Consider the following 23,693-nt stretch of genomic DNA (forward strand, 5'->3'; position numbering starts at 1 on the left):
ACCACAAACTCTGTCAAAAATTAAAATAATATGCACAGAAGCTTTTAGAAGTACACCACAAACTAATTGGAATTTGTCCCACAATTTTGCAACAACCTATTCAGTGGTGTTAGTGACTTGTGTTATGTACATTGCCACTTGCTGCATACAATGCTGGTTCCTCTGAGAATGACAGTCATTCAGATTATGGATGTAGCAAAAACAAAGCAATTTAAGCAAAATATTTTCATTGCAGAAAATCCCCAACAGGGTCACATGGAGGAGTACTAACGAAGTCAGCAAAACCAAGGAAACAAGACAAGGAAAAAAAGGTAAGTCATATTTCACTTACACTAAGTATTTAGCAAGCAGGGTGGCTACTCTAGGACCATGAAAAAATTTAAGTATAATTCCCAGTTTTCATGGTGAATTTTCCAAAAATTTAAGGTTGCAAGCTGATGTTTTATCTATTTCAATCTCAACAGGCACTCAAAAATACTAACAATATAGAGTCTGCGTGATTCCAATGTTTCCAAAAATTCTAATTCAATTTAATTGAAAGGTATATTTAAAACATTTACTTTGAGATCCGTAGTTTACATTTGCCATTTGACATACTCAGACTCAAAATACAAGTTACAAATGTTACAGTGTATATTCTAATCTGCAAAAAAATGTTAATTGCGTAAGAATTCCAAACTCAAATCTACCTAATCATCTTCAAGATATCTTATCTTGCAATAATCTTCCGTCTGTCAGATTGCTCTACAAAGGACACTAACAAAGTAAATGGAGATCGAGAGAATTCAGTTTTATTTTTCAGCATTCATTTCCTTCCTCGATAAAAATAACAACTAAACTCTGAAAAACTCTCCTCAGGGCATTTATAAATATGTATAAATTAAATAGGATTTGGATTAATAAAAGTTGTAATTTTTCAAGTCTACGGAGAAAAATTCAAGCAGAATTCACACAATTCCCGGTGCCAATAATTCATGCAGAATTCCTGGCGAGTAGCCACCCTGGCAAAGTATAACAGCAAAGGTTTTGTTCATGGTATTTGCAGTATTAAACAAAGGTAACACTCGTTTTATAAAGGAAAACAGTGATCTGTTTTATTTTTAGCATAATTTCTTTAACAAAATGTTCTTTTATACAATGCGAAAGCCTTCTATAATTTTTTTAGCACATTCAATCAATTCATACATACAATCAGTGAAGTTAACGACACCACCTGGCAACACAAGTAACATCCATTAGATGCCATGCAATCAATACGAAGCTCCATACCCTGCTTCGTAAAGTCTCCATGCCATCTAATCTTCCGTATGTCACTACAAAATTAATCTTTTCACCTTGGTAAATTTGGTTTGTTTAAAAAGCAGGACGTAAAACTGTGTCACGTACGACAAGAGAACTAAGCTATTTTTTTCTCTCCACAGTATCATCTTTTATATGCAGCAATTAAAATGTAAAAATAGTTGTATCAAATTACACATGGTTTCAATAGCATAAATATCCAAAAGGTGAAAAGTAAAAAAGACAATTTCACAAAATACTCTCAAGTACATTCTCTTTTCATTGATATATACACATATGTATATATATATATATATATATTCTTAAACACGTAACACTCCTCATACGGCAGGCACTTTGAATGGTGTAACTTATATACTCATAGTTTTTGGTCTTGTACACAACAATCTTCATGGAATGTGACAAGGCAGTGCAAGGTTTCCTTAAACAAAAGAATACAGTTACCTCGCATTACAATAGAATATATCTACGAAATGTTTAAAAATATATTAACACATTTTTTAAATGTATGTGTGTAGAGTAACAATGTAAAAAAAAATAATAAAATGTTGCAGAAACCTGTTAAATCACTGGACATAATACCAGCAAGCATTTAAAGCAGTAAAATATACTGGTGAAATATTGATGGTAACGCTTTCTTCATTAGAAATATAATAAAGTCTCCAAAAGTAGAATATTGGTAGAGACATTGACTGTGAGGCGCACTTGAGTAACAAACATCGCCTGCAGATTTCCTGCCTCCTTCGTTTGTTACCTCACCAGATTCTATCAATGGAGAAGCATGGTAACACCCAAAAGAGACAGAAAACACTTAAAATTCACTTAAATAAATCAGATTGCCACTTCTTACAGTGCTTACATAAAACAAAAAAAAAAAAAGGCACTCTGCATGTGCAAAACTTTTACAATTATGAACACAAACACAACCACCTAATGACAATGCAAAAATCAGACTTTTCTTTACAAATGAAAAAAAAAATATGAGCAACCGCAAAATGAAAAAATCTAATTGGTGAAGGGCGACGTGATGAAAATGTTCTCTGCCATGTGTCCAACCACTTCCAGAAAAAAATAAATAATGCACTTAAAACAGCACATTTACACAGTTTCCCTGTATGTTTGGTGTGTATTTTAAATTCTATATATAAAAAAAATCATCCACTCCTAAGTTCCACTCAGCAGCAGTATGCAGCATGAAGCACTTGAACAAACATTTCGCTCGCTCCAAAAGTCCTCTTCTACCGGTTGTACAAGTAAACTTGATTTACAAATTGAATGGCAAAACTTCCGAGCATCCACTCTCATTAAGTGAAAGGAGTCAACGTCCGTCAGAATCACAGGAACTTACTTGTCTCCTACATTTAAGACTAAACTCGAGTGCTGCAAATACATTGTGCACAACCCGATGCAAAAGGCAACTTTTTCTTACTCCACAATACGTGAGAGCGTCCCTGCGCTGTCACTCCAACTCATCCTCTGTTCCGTAGACGATTGGTTCTTTGAGGCGAGGCCTCTGGGAGTACCTGAGGCCCAAGTGATCCGCTATCTCCTCGATCTTCTCCAATGCCTGGAAAACAAGATTGCACTGTGATACGCATTGTTTATTTTTGATATGTATAAGCTTCATTTGTTTATTTTCACATTAATCTGTTCTTATTGGTTTGAGTTTTCAAATTTATAGTTTTTGTAAAATGACAAGAAGCTAGTTAGGTTTCTAAATGTACGTCCTGAGAATGCTCAGTGCAGCATAACATTAAGGAGAGTCTGATAACTCTGCCGCACATGGAGATTGGGTAACTACCGTTACGTAGTAATCCAGGTGTCATGCACCGTAAGAAATGTCACAACGGTGAACCAGCGACATGCAAAACAGAAAATCAGCAGAAAGCTAAACACCTGTCAGACTTGTTGTTTCAGGTAAAGGTACAAGTATCGGCTGTGAATGCAATGAAAACATGGTGTTGGGCAATCTACAGGGTGATTCAAAAGTCGCCATACATAGCATAGAAAGCAGTTTTGTTGTTGCACATGTTCAATATGACCCCCGTTGTTGAGAATGCACATGTCAATATTAGTTACCTAAAACTAAGCGTATGTCAATGCCATTGTGTGTCATTTTACCTGAAAGAAAAGAACAGTGAGTGTTGAATCACACTGTATTGTGTAGAAGACACATGAGGCGATACGAACCAGATGATACATCATGATTGTATATCTTCTTCACAATTCTGTATATTGTGATATCAAATAGTCTTCACACACACACACACACACACAGAGCGAGCGAGCGAGAGAGAGAGAGACAATACACATATTGCCATCACATGATCACCTAGATATTCAGTGGCAATGCTTAGAAATCAGGAGGCTGCCTCCTCCAATTTTACAGTTTTTTGTACAGAATATCTTCCATAAAAAATCTAGTCCAAGATATGGCTCCAAGACTCTACCAGACCAGTAGGAACCCTGGGTCACACACAAATTCTCAACCTCTGTCACAGTGGTGGTGATATAAATCAGCACCACATTCTGGCTTCCTTTAACCCCTCCCCCCTCTCCCATTCACACCCACCCACCCACACCAATATTAAGAGGTTATGAGAGTCCACTCAATTTAAATTCACTCTTTACCAAAATTGAGCAGAAAGACTGGAATTAATTGCACAGTAAACTAAGGAACACAACTCAGGAATTCCGAAAATTGCTACAGGACAACAAATGTTGGTGCATAAAACAACCAGACAAAGGTAACCAATACGTCATAATGGAAAAATGCCAATACAGTGACATAATGTGTGAAAAACTAAACTCCGAAGGCTACAAAAACCCACAAACAGATACAACACAGCCATCCGCCGAGCCATAGAGAACTGTGCCCTCCTCCAAGAAAGTGAAAGGAAGAAATTAATCAACACCCACCCCAGCCTTCCCTGTGCATACGGCATACCCAAAACTCATAAACCGGGAACTCCTCTAAGAATCATAGTGGCCGGCTTCAATCAACCAAATGGCTCCTCCAGAAATTCACTGTTCACAATGACAAGCTAACCTACTGCTTAAAGAACAGCCTAGAAGCAAAAAAAATTGTCACCTCCTCCGTCAAAGCCAACAACTGTAAGCTAGCCAGCATAGACGTAGTTGATATGCACTACTCCATTCCAATCAGCCTTGCACTTGACAGAATGTGGCTCCACAGCAATGGCACGCCCCCATTGGTAACTGAAGGAATTTGCACCTCCTACAAGCCTGCCTCACCCACAACTATTTCCAGTTCGAAGACACTTTCTTTCACCAGACAGGAGGCCTAGGGATGGGCAACCCCCTCTCTGCACCCCTGTCCAACATTGTACTGCATGTGGCAGAGAAATCAATACTCACCCAAGCAGAGTTTGTTCATATAAGATACAGAAGATATGCCGATGACACCCTAGTCATTTACATGCAGGAAGAGGACTTAAACCATCTCAACAACATACGTCCTAACATAAAATTCACCGTTGAAAAGGAAGAAAATGGCCAGCTCAATTTTCTCGACCTCAGCATCCGATGGCACCAACACAAATTCATCACCTCCGTGTACAGGAAACCAGGCTCGGACACCCAATACATCCATGCAAATTCCAACCAGCCCCAAACTTCCAAGAAATACTACCTACCCAGACTTGCATTCCCTAGTGTCTACAAGGCTACATGCCAATACCACAACAGTTACATTGGCAGAACCATCCGCACTGTGCAAGAACGGATCGACGAACACACAAAAGATGCCAAAAAAGATCAAGCCTTTCACAATACCTCCACTCTACAAACCACACCACCTCTTCCATATCCATACTTAACCCATCCGGCTCTATCATAGAAAACACTGTCAAAGAAACCCATGCTATCGTGCAACCAATAGAAACCAGAGCTGAACCTGGACTTGGCACCCGGTCCCTAACAAAAATCCCAGCCACAAAAAGAAAAGATTCAGTGCACCCGCTCGACCCCACTAACGAGGAGAACAGAAACGACACCACACTGAGCAACACAACCAGCAGACAGGCCAGCCCCCCACCATCTCCAACTCCAGACACCGTAACCTTATTGAATAAAGGCAGAGAGCCTTTGAAATTAATCTGAAACAACCATAAAATTGTGTAATGCAGAAATACGAAACTTCAAGTAGGTAATTTTAAACCATGTTTACTGCATCCATCATGAATGTAAGTTTTAGTTTGCCACTTTTCATGTAGGGTTGATGTAAAGCCAAAAATTTGATCTACAATCCCAGTCACATGCTGAAACTGATTTACGATTGTTACTATCTCACAAATTCTCTACACATGACTGTTTTCACAATTTATTATATTAAATTTTAGCGATAAATTATATAACCTGTCAGTACTTTACTTGTATTTAGCTTCTCTACATGCAGCAGTTACGGAATTCCATTAAATGCTATATGAAAGAGGAGTTAGGGGGATTTTTTTCACAGCAAAATAGGAACTTGTAAAAATATTGATATTGTTGGCTCTTCCTGTCCCCCCTACCCCCAGGACAAAATTGATTTGATTTTTCTTATTTAGAGTCACTTTTCTGTCAATTTTGGCTAATCGTGATAATATAGGGACACTCGCAAAGAACATCCATGCCCAGGCCAGGATTCAAACTAGGACCCTTGGCTTTGTAGGGTGCTACGCTAACCACTCCACCAAGGAGGTAGACTATAAGAACCAAATGTAGGTGAACTCTTATACCTATTCTTTGGGACTACATTTGATGATGGAAGGTAACTTACCTCATCCAGCATTTCCTTTGTGTGCGAGGCAGACAAGCAAAACCTAATTCTGCCTTCCATAAGAGGGGTGGCTGGGAAACCAACCCCAACAGCAGCTATGTTTTTGTCTGTCAATGCTCTAACCACAGCCCTGTAACACAAAATATCACGTAAACAACAAAAACAGAGCAATTATGTTTCAACTGCAAACTCTATTCATGAAAGTAACAACAAAATGGAACACTAAACTACAGACTATTTACAGAAGTTACAATTAGGATATTGTATATATAGGCATATTGGAAAACTGCAAATATGATATTTCTTTAAAAATAACCTTTTTTAAGTATATCATAATGTTCTCCAAAGAACTGGGATCGAACTAGGGATCTTTAGACGTCCCGGTGGGTGGCGTATGTCGATCACCATTCCTCCTCATGATGAAAGAGCACTTGCCATTTGGACTTTATGCTTTCAAGTCTGGATCACACATACCGTATTTACTCATGTATAATGCACACTTTTTTCCAAAATTTTTGTGCCTAAACTGTGGTGCGTATTATGCACGGAACATTTTTTTCATGTTTAAAGAACCCTATCATGTTATTTATCGTTGTAAACCTTGAATTCTGTAGTTTCTGAATATGGCAACAGTATTCCATTCAAGATGGCGACAGTAATGTGCAATGCAATTGAAATAAGCTCATCACAAAATGAACGAACATTCTGATTTTTGTGGTACTTTGGATGAAAGAAAATAAGGAGAAAGAAAATAATAATTAAAATGTTTTACTGGCCAAATAATATAACATATATGAAAGAAATCTTGTTCTGCTAACTGCTTAGTTGAAGGTCCTGAATGGGCCTCTTATAAATGTTACATCAGTCATCGAAAAAGTATATACTTTGAAGGATTTTTTTTTTTTTAGAAAAAGTAAAGAGAGAATAAGCAAAACCACGTATAAAATTTTAAAGGCCATTTTCCACGATTTTTCACTTTGCTATGTAATGTTCTGCCACGCAAGAAGAGCAGGCAGAATTCAAGCATGCATCTCCCATCACATGGGACGTGTATCAGTGGTATTTTTTGGGCGAGAAATAACAGAAAATAACTTCCTGAGCACTGCAAATCCATAACGTAATTTTGATCTCCCTTTCTACTATTACAGAATAAATAAGGTGGTTAAAGAGTGAAAGCTTTGGGATGCTAAACACAGTGGAGGGAGAGGGGGAGGTGCATGGGTTGGTGACTTACTGTTTACTCAAGAGGATATTCTCCTCTTGGTCCACATAGCAACAGGTGACTTATTGAATAGGTATGATGTCACTAGCTCTTGATCGTCATAGCAACAGCTTTACAACATACAACAATTTTGTGAGCCTGGATTATACTGCACATTATACAAAAGATAAATTTTTTTGCCACTTTTCCCCATCAAAAACCAGGGTATGCATTATACACGCATAAATACGGTAGTTAGATGAGGCAATTACCTGCCTTTCGCAGATAGCTCTGATCTTCAAAGCGAACACTTAGGCATGAGCGTGTACAGTTCCACCAAAACTCTCCTGCCGCTTCCAAGCCACAATCTCGTGGTAAAAGACCTCTCACCGCCCATTGCACTCAATACTTATTCTCTCTCCTTTCTCCATTATGCAGAGTCATTACCCTATAATACCTTCTGGGTCAGCACCTTATATACTTGTTTGCGATACCACTAATTCAGGAAAGTTGTTTATCTTCTATGGCATTCCTTAGATACCTACGAGTGCAACGGCTGGTGATCGGGTTTATGAACTTCGTGCCAGATAAAGTTTCTCAGTTTTATGGCGATGTTACGATATTGGAAACTCGTGTGATATGACAAAATGAGCTCCCTTACCCTATTTTAGAATGCATGTAAACAAGCAGAGGCACGACTGGTGAATCCTCATTGCCGTATGTTATGACTCCCATCTGCTGCAGCCTTTTCCTGAAATACCTGCTGTTTCTTGCCAACTGCAACACACGCCTCTGGCCTGCAAATGGTTGAAAGCTTGTAAACAAACAACATTCTTCCACATTTTTGAGCACTACTAAGATATTGTGAATAACTTCAAAGAACTTTAATTGTACAAAAGAAAATCAGACAAAAAAAATGCAACAATACGTACACACACAGAATATTAGGCCTAAAAGATATTATCAAACTGCCTGTTATTAATTTTTGTTCTTCTATTTTGCTCACAATATTTTGTCTGCAAAACAATCACCATTAGTTCTTGACTTTAAACCACTAACGTGTCCCAACATGTGTGGTTAGTAAAAGACAGATGTCAACCAGAGATTTTAGGCTTCAGACAACTGCCTAAAAATGGTTAAATACAAAAATTTGTTGAATTTGTTTAATCTTACATTTCTTTATCTAAAATGTGTTTTATTCTATGAAATTTTATTATAAACATGTACCATTACCTGAAGAAGGGGGCAGTTGAACCCCCGAAACGTTCATATATCGACGAAGGAGACTCACGTTGCTGTAAGTAATTGACTTTTACCTTACATATTTATTTATTTATATAATAAAAATATATATTTTTTAATAACTGTATATCTTTCATATTTTATGTTCGGTACTAACGAGAATCATAATCCACATATAATTTGTGTAAAATAATAATTCTTGGTGACGACACTTTTGATTTTGGTGAATCACTGCTAACATTCATTTTACACATAGGATGCAGATACAATGTATCGCTAAAATCAATACGTATATCAACAGGCACCTATCTAGAAATATATTTCAGGATGGGAGGGGGTTCGATCTAAAACAAGTGTGTCATAATATTATTAATAATAATTTTAATTTAAAATAATTGTATTATATTAATTAACATTCAAAATTAACTAACATTATATTGTTATTATATGAATAGGTAGCACATATTCATTACTTAGCTTACAGAGAGTTAAGGTTGGCAAAATTTGTAAGAATAAAACACTTGCCATGACAAGGAAATTAATTTCAAATAGATAAAGAATTGCATTTTTATTGAGCACCAGAAAAGGAAGTTAGATCCAGTTGATGAAAAGTAAAGTTACTGGTAATATTTGAAGTATATTATTATAAGTAGTAATAAATCTTGCATAAATCTTCTATCGTGCTGCCAATCAAAGTTGTATCATCCCAATATAATCCTTGCCTTCCAATAAGTTCGGCAGAAATAAATAACCCTCGATCAAACAACAAGTATATTTTCATTATTTGTGTTAATATTTCATTATTTAATTTTTGTACTTTAGAAGTCTTTCGAGGGAGGGGGGGGGGGAGGAGTGGGTCTGGACCCCCTGGACCGCCCCCTAAATAAGTCCTTGCATATGAAATAGCAGTGCCAATACGGGAGAAAACAAACACCACCATGCATTTTCACCTCACCAAATAAAACAAAATAAAAAAAGCTAGAAATAGATAACCAACCTTCAAGAGTGCCATCCTCTCCCATAATAATCTTCATAGAAGTTATAATTTGTTGAGCAACTGGAGCGGACATTGACACTGCATAACAAGCTGCATGGCTGTGTATTCGGAGGTGGTCTATTAATTTCTGTAACAAAACACAAGCGCATTACTTTTTTATGCTGAAGGAACTTCAAATATTACTGCATGTGTGTGGGAATATAAGACCAGATAGAAATATATTTTACATGAATAACAACAATAAGTGGAAGAATAGATGAGGAGGTAAACAGAAGAGGACAAATGGGTGGTGGACTCTATCAATGCGTTCGAAGATTAACATGAAACAGGGATGTACCTATGAAACACAATAAGGTAATATATAAAACATACTATATGCCAATAATTATGTATGGAGCAGAAACTTGGACAATGACAGAGAGAGACAAAACAAAGATGCAGGCAGTGGAGATGAAATTTTTAAGGCGTATATTGGGGAAGACTAGGGAATGAGATCCAACAGACAGTGGGTGTGGTGAAGCTTTTGGACAGGATAGATCAGGCACAGATGAGGTGGTTCGGACACATGAAGAGGATGGATGCAGAAAGACTACCAGTAAGAGCTTACCATGCACAAGGGGTGGGAATAAGGCCAAGGGGAAGACTAAGATGTTGGTGGAAAGAGCAGATAGCGGAGAGTATTAGAAGAAGAAAATTTTGGAACACCGTGGAAAGAGAGTAGTGGTGGAAGACCAGGAAAAAATGGAGAGGCTTGACTTCTATGCCGACCCAGCCAGAGGCAAGAAACAGGGAACGATGATGAACTTATTAACAATCATCTATGGCCCCTTTGTACTGAGGGAGATTTCAATAAAGTGACTGGCAACATGCAACGTGGTGAAAGAGAAGTGGCATATGGTTGGTTGGTGGTACTGCAATTAGGCAACCAATCTATAATGTGCAGACGTCAGTTTTCGGGAAGATGTAGTTTATGGTATCTACAAAATTAGACATATGTTGGTGGCACCCGGTACAGCCCCTGGGTTCAAGCCTTTTTTCGGTCCTGCACAGATATCACAGTGAGCTTTATGTTGCAACTCAAAGCAATTTGTTACTTTCAGTGAATTGTTCTGATTTCTGCACGGGAAATACACAATGATTGATTTGGAAAAGAAATGAGACACTTATTCCACTTCTTTTTCAGGTAATGAAGATTCTTAATAATATTCATATTGTAAGAACCAAGTTCCACTTTCAACAATGTAGATGGTAACACTGTCGAGTTGCATGCGAGGCCTCACACTTAGGCTGTAGATGGAAATTTTATCTGCAGAGCTCTGTCAGCACTCCCATTAGTTTCCCTGCTCAGTTCGCAAAGAGGCCAATGGAATTGCTCTACTTGGTTTTGTAATCACCAGAAGATGCTGTGAACTTTCAGATTTTACCCAGTTTCAATGTGACTACAAGCACATTCAGATAAAATTTGAGATGTCTTGCCAGTATGTGTCAATATACATTTTGTAATCTAGTATCTCAATGGATGAGGTTTTATAACGTACAAAAACCTGGTGTTTTCTTGTTATGGGCAATGGAAGTTAAGGTTGCAAGACTTTCGGAACACACTGTGCTTTCAAGTTTGCGGTTGAAAATGTTTTCTAGATAGCTGTCACTGGGCCTTTCCTTGAGTTTACATACAGCCCATTGGGAAGAAACATTCACTGTGCATAAGCTCACCTCATACTCTACAATTAAAATGGTCCAGTTGGAGTGAAATGCAGTATGCCTTTCCAGTGAGAAAGAATTCATTTGTCTTGTAAGGTTTGTTTTCAAGTAGCACGTCGCTTGAATGAAAGGTAGCAATTCACAATAGTGTGAAATCTCCTTAGTCTGAGTTGGAGGACCACACTTTCACCCACGCAAGACTAATATTCCAAGCATTGGCCAGGAGCAACTTCTTAGACATAAATGCAAAATGTACATAACATATTTTATTATTTCCTCACCTAATGACATCAAGAGATTAACATAATAAAAAGTTAGTGATCTGATGTTAGTTCTAACTGTTTACCACCTTCTGCCATGTATGGCTCAAAGATACCTTAAAATGAGAATTAATTATAATTATTGTATAAGTGCATAGAATTTGTGCAAAATAATAATCCTTGGTGACTTGCAAAGAAATATTTTAAGACACTTTTGATTTTGGTAAATCACTGCTAACATTCATTTTGCACATAGAATGCAGATACAATGTATCGCCAAAATCAATACAGGATAAAATATTTCTTCATGTGTAGGGGCAAGCATATTTCGTTTTTGACGAAAAAACAAAATTTGAAAAAACACATTGTAGTGTTAATTTTTCATGTTTTTGAAAGGTGTCAGATGCATTTTGTGACCATGTTTTGTCACGAAATAATGCGAAATGAACTGCAAAAAGCGAAATGAACTCATAAACACGAAATTCAGGGTTTATTCACCGACGCGACACCTTCAGAGGTCGGAATTATCCTGCGAGTTATGCAATTCCCGGAAAATTGATTAATTATGCTGTTAATATTGGAGAAGCAAAAATGGACTCCTTTACACAGAAATAAACTTAATACTCTGATAACTACATAAATGTGCTATTAGAAGTGAAATGTTAATTCTGTGGAATAATTGTAGTTTTTACATCAAATTTAGGATTATATTCACAATTTTAAAACCAATATGTCTTTTTATATACCACTTTTCATCAATTTTTTCACCGCTATAACACTGATATTTTATTTTATTTACTGCTTTTGAACCCGAAATTGACTCAGTTTTTGTACCGAAATTTTGCTTTTTTATTTACTAAAAATATGTGCCTCTATTCATGTGTAACACACAATTTATTCAAGATCTGAATTTTAATCATGCTTGTGCCATGAACATTACCTTTGAACCAGCAATGTAACCACCAGCTGATCCAAAGCTTTTAGTGAAAGTTCCCATGTAAATATCCACGTCTTTGGGGTCGCATCCATAATAATCCACAACGCCTCGACCACCACTTCCCAATGCACCTATGCTGTGTGCTTCATCCACGTACAGATATGCCTGAAACAGAAAACAAATGCTTGAGGGAAACCATTAATTTAAGTACAAGTGTGCAAACCTGTTCATTTTGTATTTCATATGTATATTTTGCGTTAGTGCATTTCAAATCCAAACTCAAAGAAAACTATCAGTTTAACATGCAATAATAGAATACTACTAAAAAATGACGAAATTTGCCTTTGTTTAGTATATCTTGCGTTAGTGTATTTCAAGTGATGAATATTTTGGGATTTATTAGTTTAACTGGTTATAAATTTAAAGAACCAGTATCATGAAAGTTTACATGTAATATATGTAAATTAATATTGTAATACAATACGGCCAGTAGCTAATTACAACATCAAAAAAAAAAAAAAACAACTTTAAAAGCTAATGCATACAACATCCTATTTTATGTATGTTATTATTTCCACTGATGAGTTTCCCCATCTCTATTGTTAAATGAAATTTGCAAATTGTTATCAATAGCAGTCATGTAACAATGAAAAAGTGACTGAAGTTTCATGGACCTAAAATTCATGATCATGACTTTGCATTATAAAAAGAAAACTCCATATGAGGAATTTTAATAAACAAAGGTAAATGTATTACATTTTTACATAAATTACATCCAATTGTAGACTTTCATGATGCTGGTTCTTTAAATTTATCACCAAGTTAACTAATAAGCAGAGTTGTCTGGTTACCAATTCCGATAAACCACACACTGGTCTGTCCTGCAGTTAATGTACTTTTATAATACCACATTAGTATTTTTAACTTAAATGTAATAAATATAATTAGCCATAAAAGAGTCCCTAACTTTTTTCTGCGAAACTTACTTGTGGAGGCTCTATTAACCATACGTTAACCACCTTGCCAAGACCCTGAGACGGTTTGATATCAAAGTAGCACACAAACAGTGACCAAACTAGCCGGTGCTCTAAACAAACACAAGCGATATTTCTTCTCACCCTTTCACAACCCAGGAGTATATGATGCCCAGTGTGCATGCAATTAGCATTACATTGGCAGATCAATCAGAACCATCAAGGAACATATAGAACAGCACTTATCTGATGCAAAAAATCCCAGCCAACCACCAGACGCAAAGCACCTCAAGTTCAACAAATACATCAAAAAGTTTCAGTTAGGCATACATTGGACGGAATGATTGACACCAAAATCAGAGACGCATGGACTTATGCACCTTCCACCATGATCTGAATGACGTACTGCAACAACTTAATCTCGGTGCATGCAGCAGACAAACTGGCTACACTAGGGCTCCTAGTAGCATGTAGGGAACCGAAATCCAGCCCACCAGCGAAGCAACACGTTCCCATGCAGAGGCCACCGAAATTAATAGAACCTCTACAAGTAAGTTTGCAGAAAAAGTTAGTAACTCTCTTATGCCTAATTATTATCAACCACGTATTTTATTCCCAAACATTAATTAAATGCAATTTTGCTTTTTCATTATATTAGTTCTACCAAACACAAAGAAAGAATACTTGGGTTTGACTTTGCTTGTTCGTAAGTTTTTGCTGACAGGTCTTTCTCCTTGTGCATGAATTAATTAAAATACTTGTATTTGGTATTGTAAAAGTGGTACCATTTCAGTGCAATTACCTTGTACTTTTTCTTCAGTTCTATGATTTCCGGCAAGTGGGTGATGGAGCCTTCCATGCTGAACACACCTTCCACCACGATCAGGATCTTCTTCCAGGGACGGTGGGTTCGAGGCTGGCCATACACAATAGCCTTGTGCAGTAGATTTTTTAAAGACTTCATATCTGAAAATTACAACACTGCTAATTAGCTATTTAAGCGCCTGTGTTATTAATGCATGCTTAGAATACATCTCAGCACATATTTACTAAATAAAACAATTTAATCACAAAAAACCTAGGACAATGCAAAAATTTTAATTTCATGGCTGCATGCTGCATCGGTGGTACATTCAGAATGGCAGAGAAAATAAAAAGTGAAGGAAATATGTAATATAACATTCACTGGACAAAGTAGCACAGGAAAGAAATACACATTGATCTCTCCTTCGTGGCCTACCCACATTTTCAAGTTACTTCAATACATACAATCATGTATCAGATAGGCAACAATATAAAGCAGGAATAAAAATGTTAAGAGTTTTGGAAGCCTTCTCACCAAATGATCACGAAAAGTTTCATAATAAAGCACATGATAAACCAATTGTTCTTGCAGAAGCATATTATAAATTCAACATTTAATTAAGTTGACAATGACAGTTCAAAGAATGTAGAATGTACAATTTAAATATTGTTGCAGCCCTACCATTGACTTTTGAATTGAAATCTTGAATTGCACCCAGCATTCTTCAGACTGAAGATTAGTGCACTTTGCAGGCTGTTGCATCCATTAAATCAATGTACAAAGAGGAACACAAGCTCAACCGCTTGCCTTATTATCCCAAGTAAACTCTGGCAGGTGCTAGATGCACTTTTTATATTATCCTGAGAATAATCGGGCCAATCTACATTTCCTCCTTCCATTTTTTTTATCCCGTACAAACTCGGGATAAATGTCCACTTGGGAGCAGCATCTTACTCAGCTTGATGCTTGGAATGTGTAGTAAATGACGCTACTACTGCCCAGATTGCAATGCCCCTTATTTGTAGCTCCATGATTCAGAGTTCACCATACTGTGCATATCAAATATCTAATAATTTCAGAATAAGAACTGCAATATGTAAGCTTTTAAAAACATACTCTGTATAATTTTCATTTCATAAATACAATATTTAGAAGCAGTACAATACAAACTTTTTGTACAAATAAGTTTTCTTACATTATGTTCATGAAAATGAATGTTTTTCATGCATGTGTGTGCACCAGAGTTAACTCGGGATAATAAAGCATTAACAAGCATACAATATAGAACAAAGAAACTGAATTTTAAAAAATCCAAAATTTGAAATTAATTTTGAATTATTGGTATCCCTACAGCTACATGGCAGTTTTGAGATTAAAATTTCCCAAACCAGATTACGAAATTTACTCAAGGCAGTTGAACAACTAACGCTTCTCTGTCAGAGAAGTCTCCACACTTGTGTAAAACAAAGCAGGAACAACTTACTGTTGTGTTTGAAGACCCTTATGGTTGCTCCTGACAATCTGAGTCCTAAGATGAGGGAGGCGTGGTTCCTTTCGTCGCTGCACACCAAGCATCCTTTCGATATGAGGGTTGGCAGATTCAAAGCATTTGTAGCAAAGCCCATGCCAAACGTAATTGCATCCTCAGTTCCCATAAATCTCGCTGTGACCCTCTCCAGCTCCTGGTGAATACTCTGTGTTCCTGTAATCAACATTTGACAATCAACCATAACAAAAGTTGATATTTCAAGCATGTATCATCTACATCAACAAATTAAACAAGACTGACTGAAAAGTATTTCCAAGTTTAGAATTTCACACACACCTATGACCAACAAGTATCCTTGTAGGGGAGCAGTTCCAAAAGACATTAATATGGAAGGAAATTAAAATCATATGATCACTTTACATCACACCATGCTGTGAAGATTTTGCAAAAGTGACAACTTTCATTTGATTCGATTCTTTAAGTCAATTTTATGCAGAGAAAGGCTAATCGGGACTGGCCTACAGCTTAAAGTGAGATCAGAACCACTACGTGCGTCCACAGGGTATCGAACCTGTGACCTCTGGACAACTTTTCATATTCCCACCTTGGAAGCACATTATCAGGTACAATTTTCAACCCGAGGTGAAATATTAAAAAAATACTCACCCAATTCATGCCTTGAGCTGCACGTCCCAAGGCCACTTTCATTGATGGCTTCCACAGCAGCATCCGCACAGGGGCCGCTGTTCTCCGCAAAGCCCAGGTAATTGTAGGAGCCCAAATTCAAGCACTTACGAGTTTTACCAGTGAACCTATAAAGAAACAAGTGATTATTAAAGAAACACATTTGTAACAAGGAGGAAATCATGAAGTAAGAATCACTTTACAACACAGTGAAATTATCCTTGCATGTGTCCCTGAAAAACATAACTCACAAAATACCTGTTCAAGAATATTTTAGTGTTGTAACTCATTGTTTTAAAATTGTACACCGTGTGGTGGGTATGTTATGATGCCACAGAAATGCAAAAAATTACTTTAAATAATAATAAAATCAATTCATTTAGTGTTCAAGTCATGACTATACAGTTTACTATTGACATTTTATGAAACAAAAATGTTATCCATAAAGTAATGTGAAAAAAAACATGCTGGCGAACGTTTACCCCGAAAATAATTCACTAAGAAAACATTTTGTGAATTTGTATGTACATTTAAAAGACATATGTGAAATAAAATGTGCAATAAATTTTATTTATCTTACAAGAAATGTTGTTCATAAAGTTAAATTGCTCCTCAATCATTTCATGTGTTATGCATAATTTCATTGATGAAACAACAAAACTCATGAGTACACTTTATGTTACAAATAGAGTTTTTATAGCATATTTAGGTTCTTCCATTAGCTTTGTATTAATAATATACAGTTTAAAAAATAAATAAAAACCAAATCTATGTTACATGAATGGTGGTAAAAGTAAAAATCATATTGTACAAGTATAGATGATGTAGGCTATAAGAAATTTGTGGTATAAATTTCAACGTACAGTATTCATTGTAATAAAAATATACATACATAGCAAAAACACTTGCATGTGTTTCAATTATGTATTTCCGACACATAAAGCATAACTACTAATTTCATAGTGCACAATTGAGACATTTTATAAACTTTGAAGCATGCATATTCTCAGATTCGTTAGTGCATAAATCATGACTGTCTAGTGATCACAAACTGTTTGCACACACAGAACTACAAGAATACCAGCAGAATTTCCAGAGATTTTGATTGACAATTATTGTCATATAAAAAAAAATTGAGCAGCGCAGTGTCATCTTATTTATACACAGGCCGACAAGTGTGGCCTATAATCTACAACATGGCAACACACAAACTAGTCCCAAAAAACGTGAGTTGAAACATCCTCTCTACCATGATTATATCCAGTTTCTGAAAGTGAAGCTTGCTGGAATTAAGTATTTCTGATGAACACAGAGAAACATCCACCAAAATATGTAGTTTCATGCCAGTTGCTTTGAGTAATAAACAGGTCATGTTCAAATATTTTGTTTCCTTTTCATTTGGTAATGACTGCCTCATTACTTAATTGTTGGACTGTGTATCCTTAATTCTAATCACATCTTCAGCCAATGTGGATTTAAAGCTGAAAAGCACAGATAAAAATTTCAAGTAGAAACAACCACTGGAAGAATATCTGAAAAAATCTAACAGCAAAGATGAAACAAGTGACGATAAAATTATTGTTTAGCAATACTTACTCAAAACTCCAGCCATAATCTCGTGTGATTCTATCCTTCAACACTATCTCCGCTCCAGGCACACTGCATATGGGTCTGTTCCAACAATCTTTCATACGACGGTACACATATCTCAAGTAAAAACATTCAAATCTGTCATACAATGGTACATAGCCCTACAAGATGAAAAATGTGATTTCAAAGAATGCGTTATTTTCATTCAATTCCAAAATAATTAATCATTATCCTTCTATGGTCCTGCATAAGTCTTATTAAAACTAAGAAAAAGCAAGCAGCACATATTGTTTTAGATCTATCCTTTACCAAAAGAATGTTAATCCTGGATAGATGATTAGCATCACACAAACATTTTGAAAGTGCACACTTATTTGTGAATACCCCAGTTGACACAAATACTAAATATTAATGACAAATAGTAATGCAAATTTGACCTGACATGAAAATAACACTGACTGAATAAAAAGTACTATAAATTTTCATATTTTGTAAAATGAGAGGTGTGGTAGGGAGTAGTATGAAGTTATAAACAATACTCATTTTTCACAGAAATGTAAGCAAAAAATGCAGGCTCAACCAGGACTTAAACCCAGATCACTGACATACTGTGGTGTGGCATTCATTAGCTTGCAGATTCAGCTGCAGTAACACTGACAGACAATTCCACTAAAACAGCAGAAGCAAAAAATCAGGTGAAACCAGTCTTGGCTCAGTAGGCATGGTATGCAAAAGATTCAGGTTTGAATCCTGGTTCAGTCTGCACTTTTCACAAACTTCTGCATAGTAGAAGTGTCAAATTACGAGGTAACATTCTCTTTGCCTTTCCTACATTTCTTCTACTCAACAACCAAAGTCTGTTGGGTCAAAAGCATTCTTATCCCTTTGTTCGCTTCTAAATCTGTATTTAGAAAATAGAGGAAATTGGGATTCATTTTATAAGCCTCACATTTGTTGTTCTAGCATAATAAAGTTAGTTTCAAGATCATAAAATAAATACATTAATTAAGTTTTAAAGAACAAATCAATAATATGAATGAATTGTTTACAAAGTTGAACCCTCAACTACTCATTCAAAAAATATGACAAAGCAATGACAAGGTTAATTGTATCAAAATCTTGATTCTCATTTTCACTAACATTATAAACAATCTCCATGCACCCAATTCTAAGTTTTAAGATGATTAATTTAATAAGATCCATACAAAACACTTACCTTCCTATCTTTTTCTGTTGCTACTTTTGGTACAAAGACTAACTCATTTAAATAACCTAACAACATCAACAAATAAAATCCCAGGTAGGTCAAAACTGCGGTAATTAAAGGAACTTCTTCAAATGATTCTCTGGACTTCCTGTACTCTCTGGGTTTTGAATAGTTTGATACCTGTAACAGGAAAAGAAAATACAACTTCATCACAAATTTACCAAACAAACCTTACATCTATTACCTAATAACAAAAACTACAAGAACTAACTTCAGAAAATATATTCCTGAACCGCACATTCTTTTTCCAAAGTTGTCCGTATTAAATTTTCAAAATGACAAAAACATCACTCATTAATGTAACGTTTTCAGTAGTCTGAACATTGTTTTGATTTTTTTTTCTCTTTTTGATCTGGCATACTATTCAACCTATTTTCTTTCCCTTCGTGTGTCTTGTGCAGTTATATTAAGTAACATGTCTGTAAATACTTAAAGTAACACTTCATTAACCCTGCATTTGTTGTGCCATCTCCAGTTCCGGGTGTGTGCATTTAATGTCGCTATTTATCAATGATTGCTTTTCCAACACCCTTCTCTGTCTAGCTGAGTTTCTAACCTTCCTCTTCTACACCATGATTTTGTTTTTAGTTTTAGTAAGTTCCTCGAGCTGGTAAGGAGGGTTCGTTGAAGCCCCTTGCTGTCCGAGTCCATGCGCCACTATATGCTTGCCTAGTTTTTACTGAAAATCCAATCTGCCGTTCCGTGCCAGACTAATGAAGAGTGACTTTTTATAATTTTATAGAATCTGAATTGTTGAAAGAAAAGATTTAATCATATATATAATAATTGAGGATTTGGCATTTTAGACCATTAATTTAACAAATTTTCAAAACCTAGTCTAACACCATGTGTGACCATGGTCATAACTTTCCTCATGTGACCCACGAAGGGTTAAGTAACCCTGTCAAGTCTGGCTCCCATCTGACACCAGCACTTCATGAAGAAATCTTACTATTTTACATTATATACACAAACAATAATGCAGAAACAGTACATACAGGGTGTGGCAACTGAACCTGACTGTTTTTAATTACAAATAAAAACAATACTCTTTTGTGCAACAAAATCAATTTAATACTTGTTGAACTACATCTCAAAGTATTTGATGAAAATAACGTGAGTGGCAGTTTCATGCAGTTCCTTGACAAGGATGTTCATCTCTTGAATAGCACATCTGTGAGGTGCGGCAACTGAATCTGGCGGTTCATAAATCAACATGGAACGGAAGTTGCACGAAGTAACGACATTCAGCTGTTCGTCACCTCAAAGCATGTCAGTCAGCATGGAGCAGTGGTCGGCACAACACCCTTCTTTTGTTTGAGACATTTTTCATAATGAATGTGTGGTGGCAACACAGCGTGGCTTCCATCGGCACTAACATTCACCATAATCTGCCGGAATTCCATTTTACTGTGGGTAAGGAACTTCAAGGAGACGGTAGCAATGAAAAGAACACCTGGTGGACATCGCAAGGTGTAATGAATTAAATTGACCTGGTTGCATGAAAGTTTTTGTAATTAAAAACTGCCAGGTTCAGTTGCTGCACCATGTATATATGCACACACACACACATCTGTGTGCATGTGGAAATTAACAAGCTATTAGAACTATTAAAAAGAAGGTAAACATGCACTTTGCAATCTGTAGAGATATAAGTGGTTTTAATTTCCTTAGATGAAAAGAATCGTTCTGGACCCTTTGAGCATTACGTACAAGACCAATACATTTATTGTGGAAGTGTTTGGAACAAACCTGTCATAGCTGTGAATGAAAAATCAAAGATGCCAATGTTTGTAGCACTTTCATGCTCAAAATTCAAATAGCAATTTAAAGAGTTTGTGTCTCTAAAAAAAATTGCACAAATATCATACCTATAGGTATGAATGCAAGTGCAATGGTTATATACATAATTACTAAATTACTATAGTAATTAACTTTAATTGAAGACTGAGTTTTGGTCACTAGAATAAAATATATCTACTGATATGCAGTTCCATGCCAAAGGGTGCAATGCATCAACAATTCTGATGCATTATTGATATTCAATGAACAGAATTTCTTTAGAAAATGCACAAAAAACATGCATCTTGTGTATCACACATGAAGCAGTTTCAAAATGTGGAAGAATTTCTAAATTATTTAGGAAAAACTGAGCCAGCTATAAAATTGCATTGCTAAATGTGTTACTAATAAAAATTAAACAATAAATACATATTTGCATGGCAATGCAAATACACAAAATATTTCTCTGGCCACCAGTACTTGAAGATATTTTTAATATACTCAGCATTATCAACTTTATGGTACACAAATTCAACTGAGAAGTGCAAGCAGGCACTGGCAATGGATGTACAGTTTTCAAATGAACCTTAACAAGGAAATAGTTAGGTGGGAAAAGGATCTCCATATGTTGACAAAATTAATGGCATTATCCCAATTACGAATTTGCTCAACCCACCACCCCTTCCCATGTCTTTCTGATCCTCTCTCCCACCCACACATATTAACCTAAGAAACACCTCAATAGAATAGAAGTTGAATGAAGCTCACTGGCTGGGTCAAGACATGTGACATTCCCTTCCCCTGGACACACAAAAATAAAAATTACAGATTGTTAAAAATACAGATATTGCAATCATATCAACAAGAATACACAGCACATGCACTTTAGGTCATTTGTAACAAGATACTGCAGCAGTCATTTTGTGAACAGTGAATTTACAAATTAAACACTTCAATGGGTGAATTATTCCTCTTGTAGTTTATGGCTGTTACAGGCACTTAAACACTTTTTTTTTCATGTAACACTTCAGGAGAACACACACTCCCTTCATCAGACATTCATAAATCCTGAAACTTTACATCAAAAAATCTGTCTAAATGCTTGTAAGAATTCTAAACTACAACAGGCATATTTCTACAACACATACTAGGGGCATTCAAAAAATAATGAGACTGCTCCTAAAGAAAGAAAAAAAGACAGTCTAGTGAGTTTGTGTAGGAAGAGAGCATTTAGTAATTTACTAAAGTAGTCCACTAATTCAGCTTTTCATTAGAGGGTATCAACTAAATGCATGTAGGTGCTATCAAACAGATTTTAAATAGGAGAAAAGGATAGACTCAAGAAGACAGCCATGGAAACACATGAAATGATAAAAGAGGCTTATGGGAACAATGCTCTTTTGATTGACAAGAAATTTCACAAGGGCGAGATCACTGTGGAAGATTCGCCATAACCAGCATGCCTTGGCACCACTGAGGCCATGCTGAGAGAGAACACACGAATAACCATGCAACAACGAGATTATGAACAAACTGGGGATTGAGATCAGGGCTACCCATTCTACTCACCTGATTTTGCCTCCTGTGATGTTTACCTATTACCTGAGGTAAAGAAAAAATAAGTTTCATGGAGGCATGTTTACTTCTGATGATGAACTGAACAATGCTGTGATGGACATTTTGAACCAGCTTTCAAAATGTGGTTCAAAGCAGTTTGAGAAGTGGATAGGCACATAGCATTTATCCATTCAGATGCAAGGAGAGTACTTTTAAATGTTACCAACATAGTGCATTTACTGTGTTTCGTATGATTCACTCAGTCTTGTTCTTTTCTGAATGCCTCTCGTACACGAAGGAATCTTTATTTCAGTACTAGAGTATTTTCTTGAGTCTCTTGATGTTGCAAAAAGTGACCAACAGGAAACGTTCTTGATTTTTGCACCATGCTTATCCGACTGGTACCATAGAGGTTGGTTGTTGGATCTGAGAAATTTCAACGAAAAATGCAGGACTCAAAAACCAGATTTCTCACTGTTGATGTTTTAATTAATTGCTGTCACTCAAATTTCTACAAAGTACACCTCCAGCGTGTGCCATATCTTAATGCATAAGCATGTTTTGACTCTTGCCGACACACGTGCACCGAACATGTTAAGTCAAAAAGAGAAAATCTGAACTAAGATGAAATCACGATCCTAAATTGCCACCGTGCTAAAGTCCATCTACAGCATGCTCTAAAAGCTCAAGCAAAAGTGCTTTGTGCATACCTTTTTTGCAGGATTAAAAATGCAACAAACAGAATGTGTCTGCCTTGTAAAAAAAATGCGAAGCTTCCCTTACTTACTTCTACTACACTCATTTCCTTGTAGGTTGATCGTAACAATTTCACCAAACTTATAAGTTATTGCTGATGGTCAGCACAGTTTGCTCCCTCGCACAACCTGCATAATAAGTTCCTCCAATATTACTACGACAATGAAAAGAAACAAATGTGATAAAGGTAGACAAGAGGTGCCTCAACAGTTTTCATTACTTTTTACAAGGTATTGTTTGTCAAATACATACATCACGTTCCAAAACTGAACTGGGATATTTCGGCACAATTTGGTACCTACGTTGAGGACACACTTGCAAAGAATGTGATAGAAAAAGTCATAGTAAATGAAGACTGGTTCAAACCAAGAG

The 23,693-nt window shown here is 36.2% G+C and overlaps 1 protein-coding gene across 3 annotated transcripts in view; it reads right to left on the reverse strand.

Annotated features, from left to right (window-relative positions):
- Window positions 1-1,056: 1,056 nt before the first annotated feature.
- lace (serine palmitoyltransferase long chain base subunit) overlaps window positions 1,057-23,693 on the reverse strand; it is a 71,357-nt gene continuing 48,720 nt past the window's right edge. For all 3 annotated transcript variants that reach the window (XM_083124870.1, XM_083124871.1, XM_083124872.1), the window contains exons 3-12: window positions 19,176-19,346; window positions 17,966-18,120; window positions 16,352-16,497; window positions 15,680-15,898; window positions 14,194-14,357; window positions 12,421-12,582; window positions 9,520-9,646; window positions 7,942-8,077; window positions 6,080-6,209; window positions 1,057-2,866 (exon numbers count right to left, since the gene is read on the reverse strand). In XM_083124870.1, the coding sequence (XP_082980996.1) occupies window positions 2,759-2,866; window positions 6,080-6,209; window positions 7,942-8,077; window positions 9,520-9,646; window positions 12,421-12,582; window positions 14,194-14,357; window positions 15,680-15,898; window positions 16,352-16,497; window positions 17,966-18,120; window positions 19,176-19,346 (1,518 nt within the window). In that variant the 3' untranslated portion in view covers window positions 1,057-2,758. The remainder of the gene's footprint in view (window positions 2,867-6,079; window positions 6,210-7,941; window positions 8,078-9,519; window positions 9,647-12,420; window positions 12,583-14,193; window positions 14,358-15,679; window positions 15,899-16,351; window positions 16,498-17,965; window positions 18,121-19,175; window positions 19,347-23,693) is intronic.

Source organism: Lepisma saccharinum, chromosome 7, assembly GCF_977018435.1.
Source record: "Lepisma saccharinum chromosome 7, izLepSacc3.1, whole genome shotgun sequence".
Classification (NCBI taxonomy): domain Eukaryota; kingdom Metazoa; phylum Arthropoda; class Insecta; order Zygentoma; family Lepismatidae; genus Lepisma; species Lepisma saccharinum.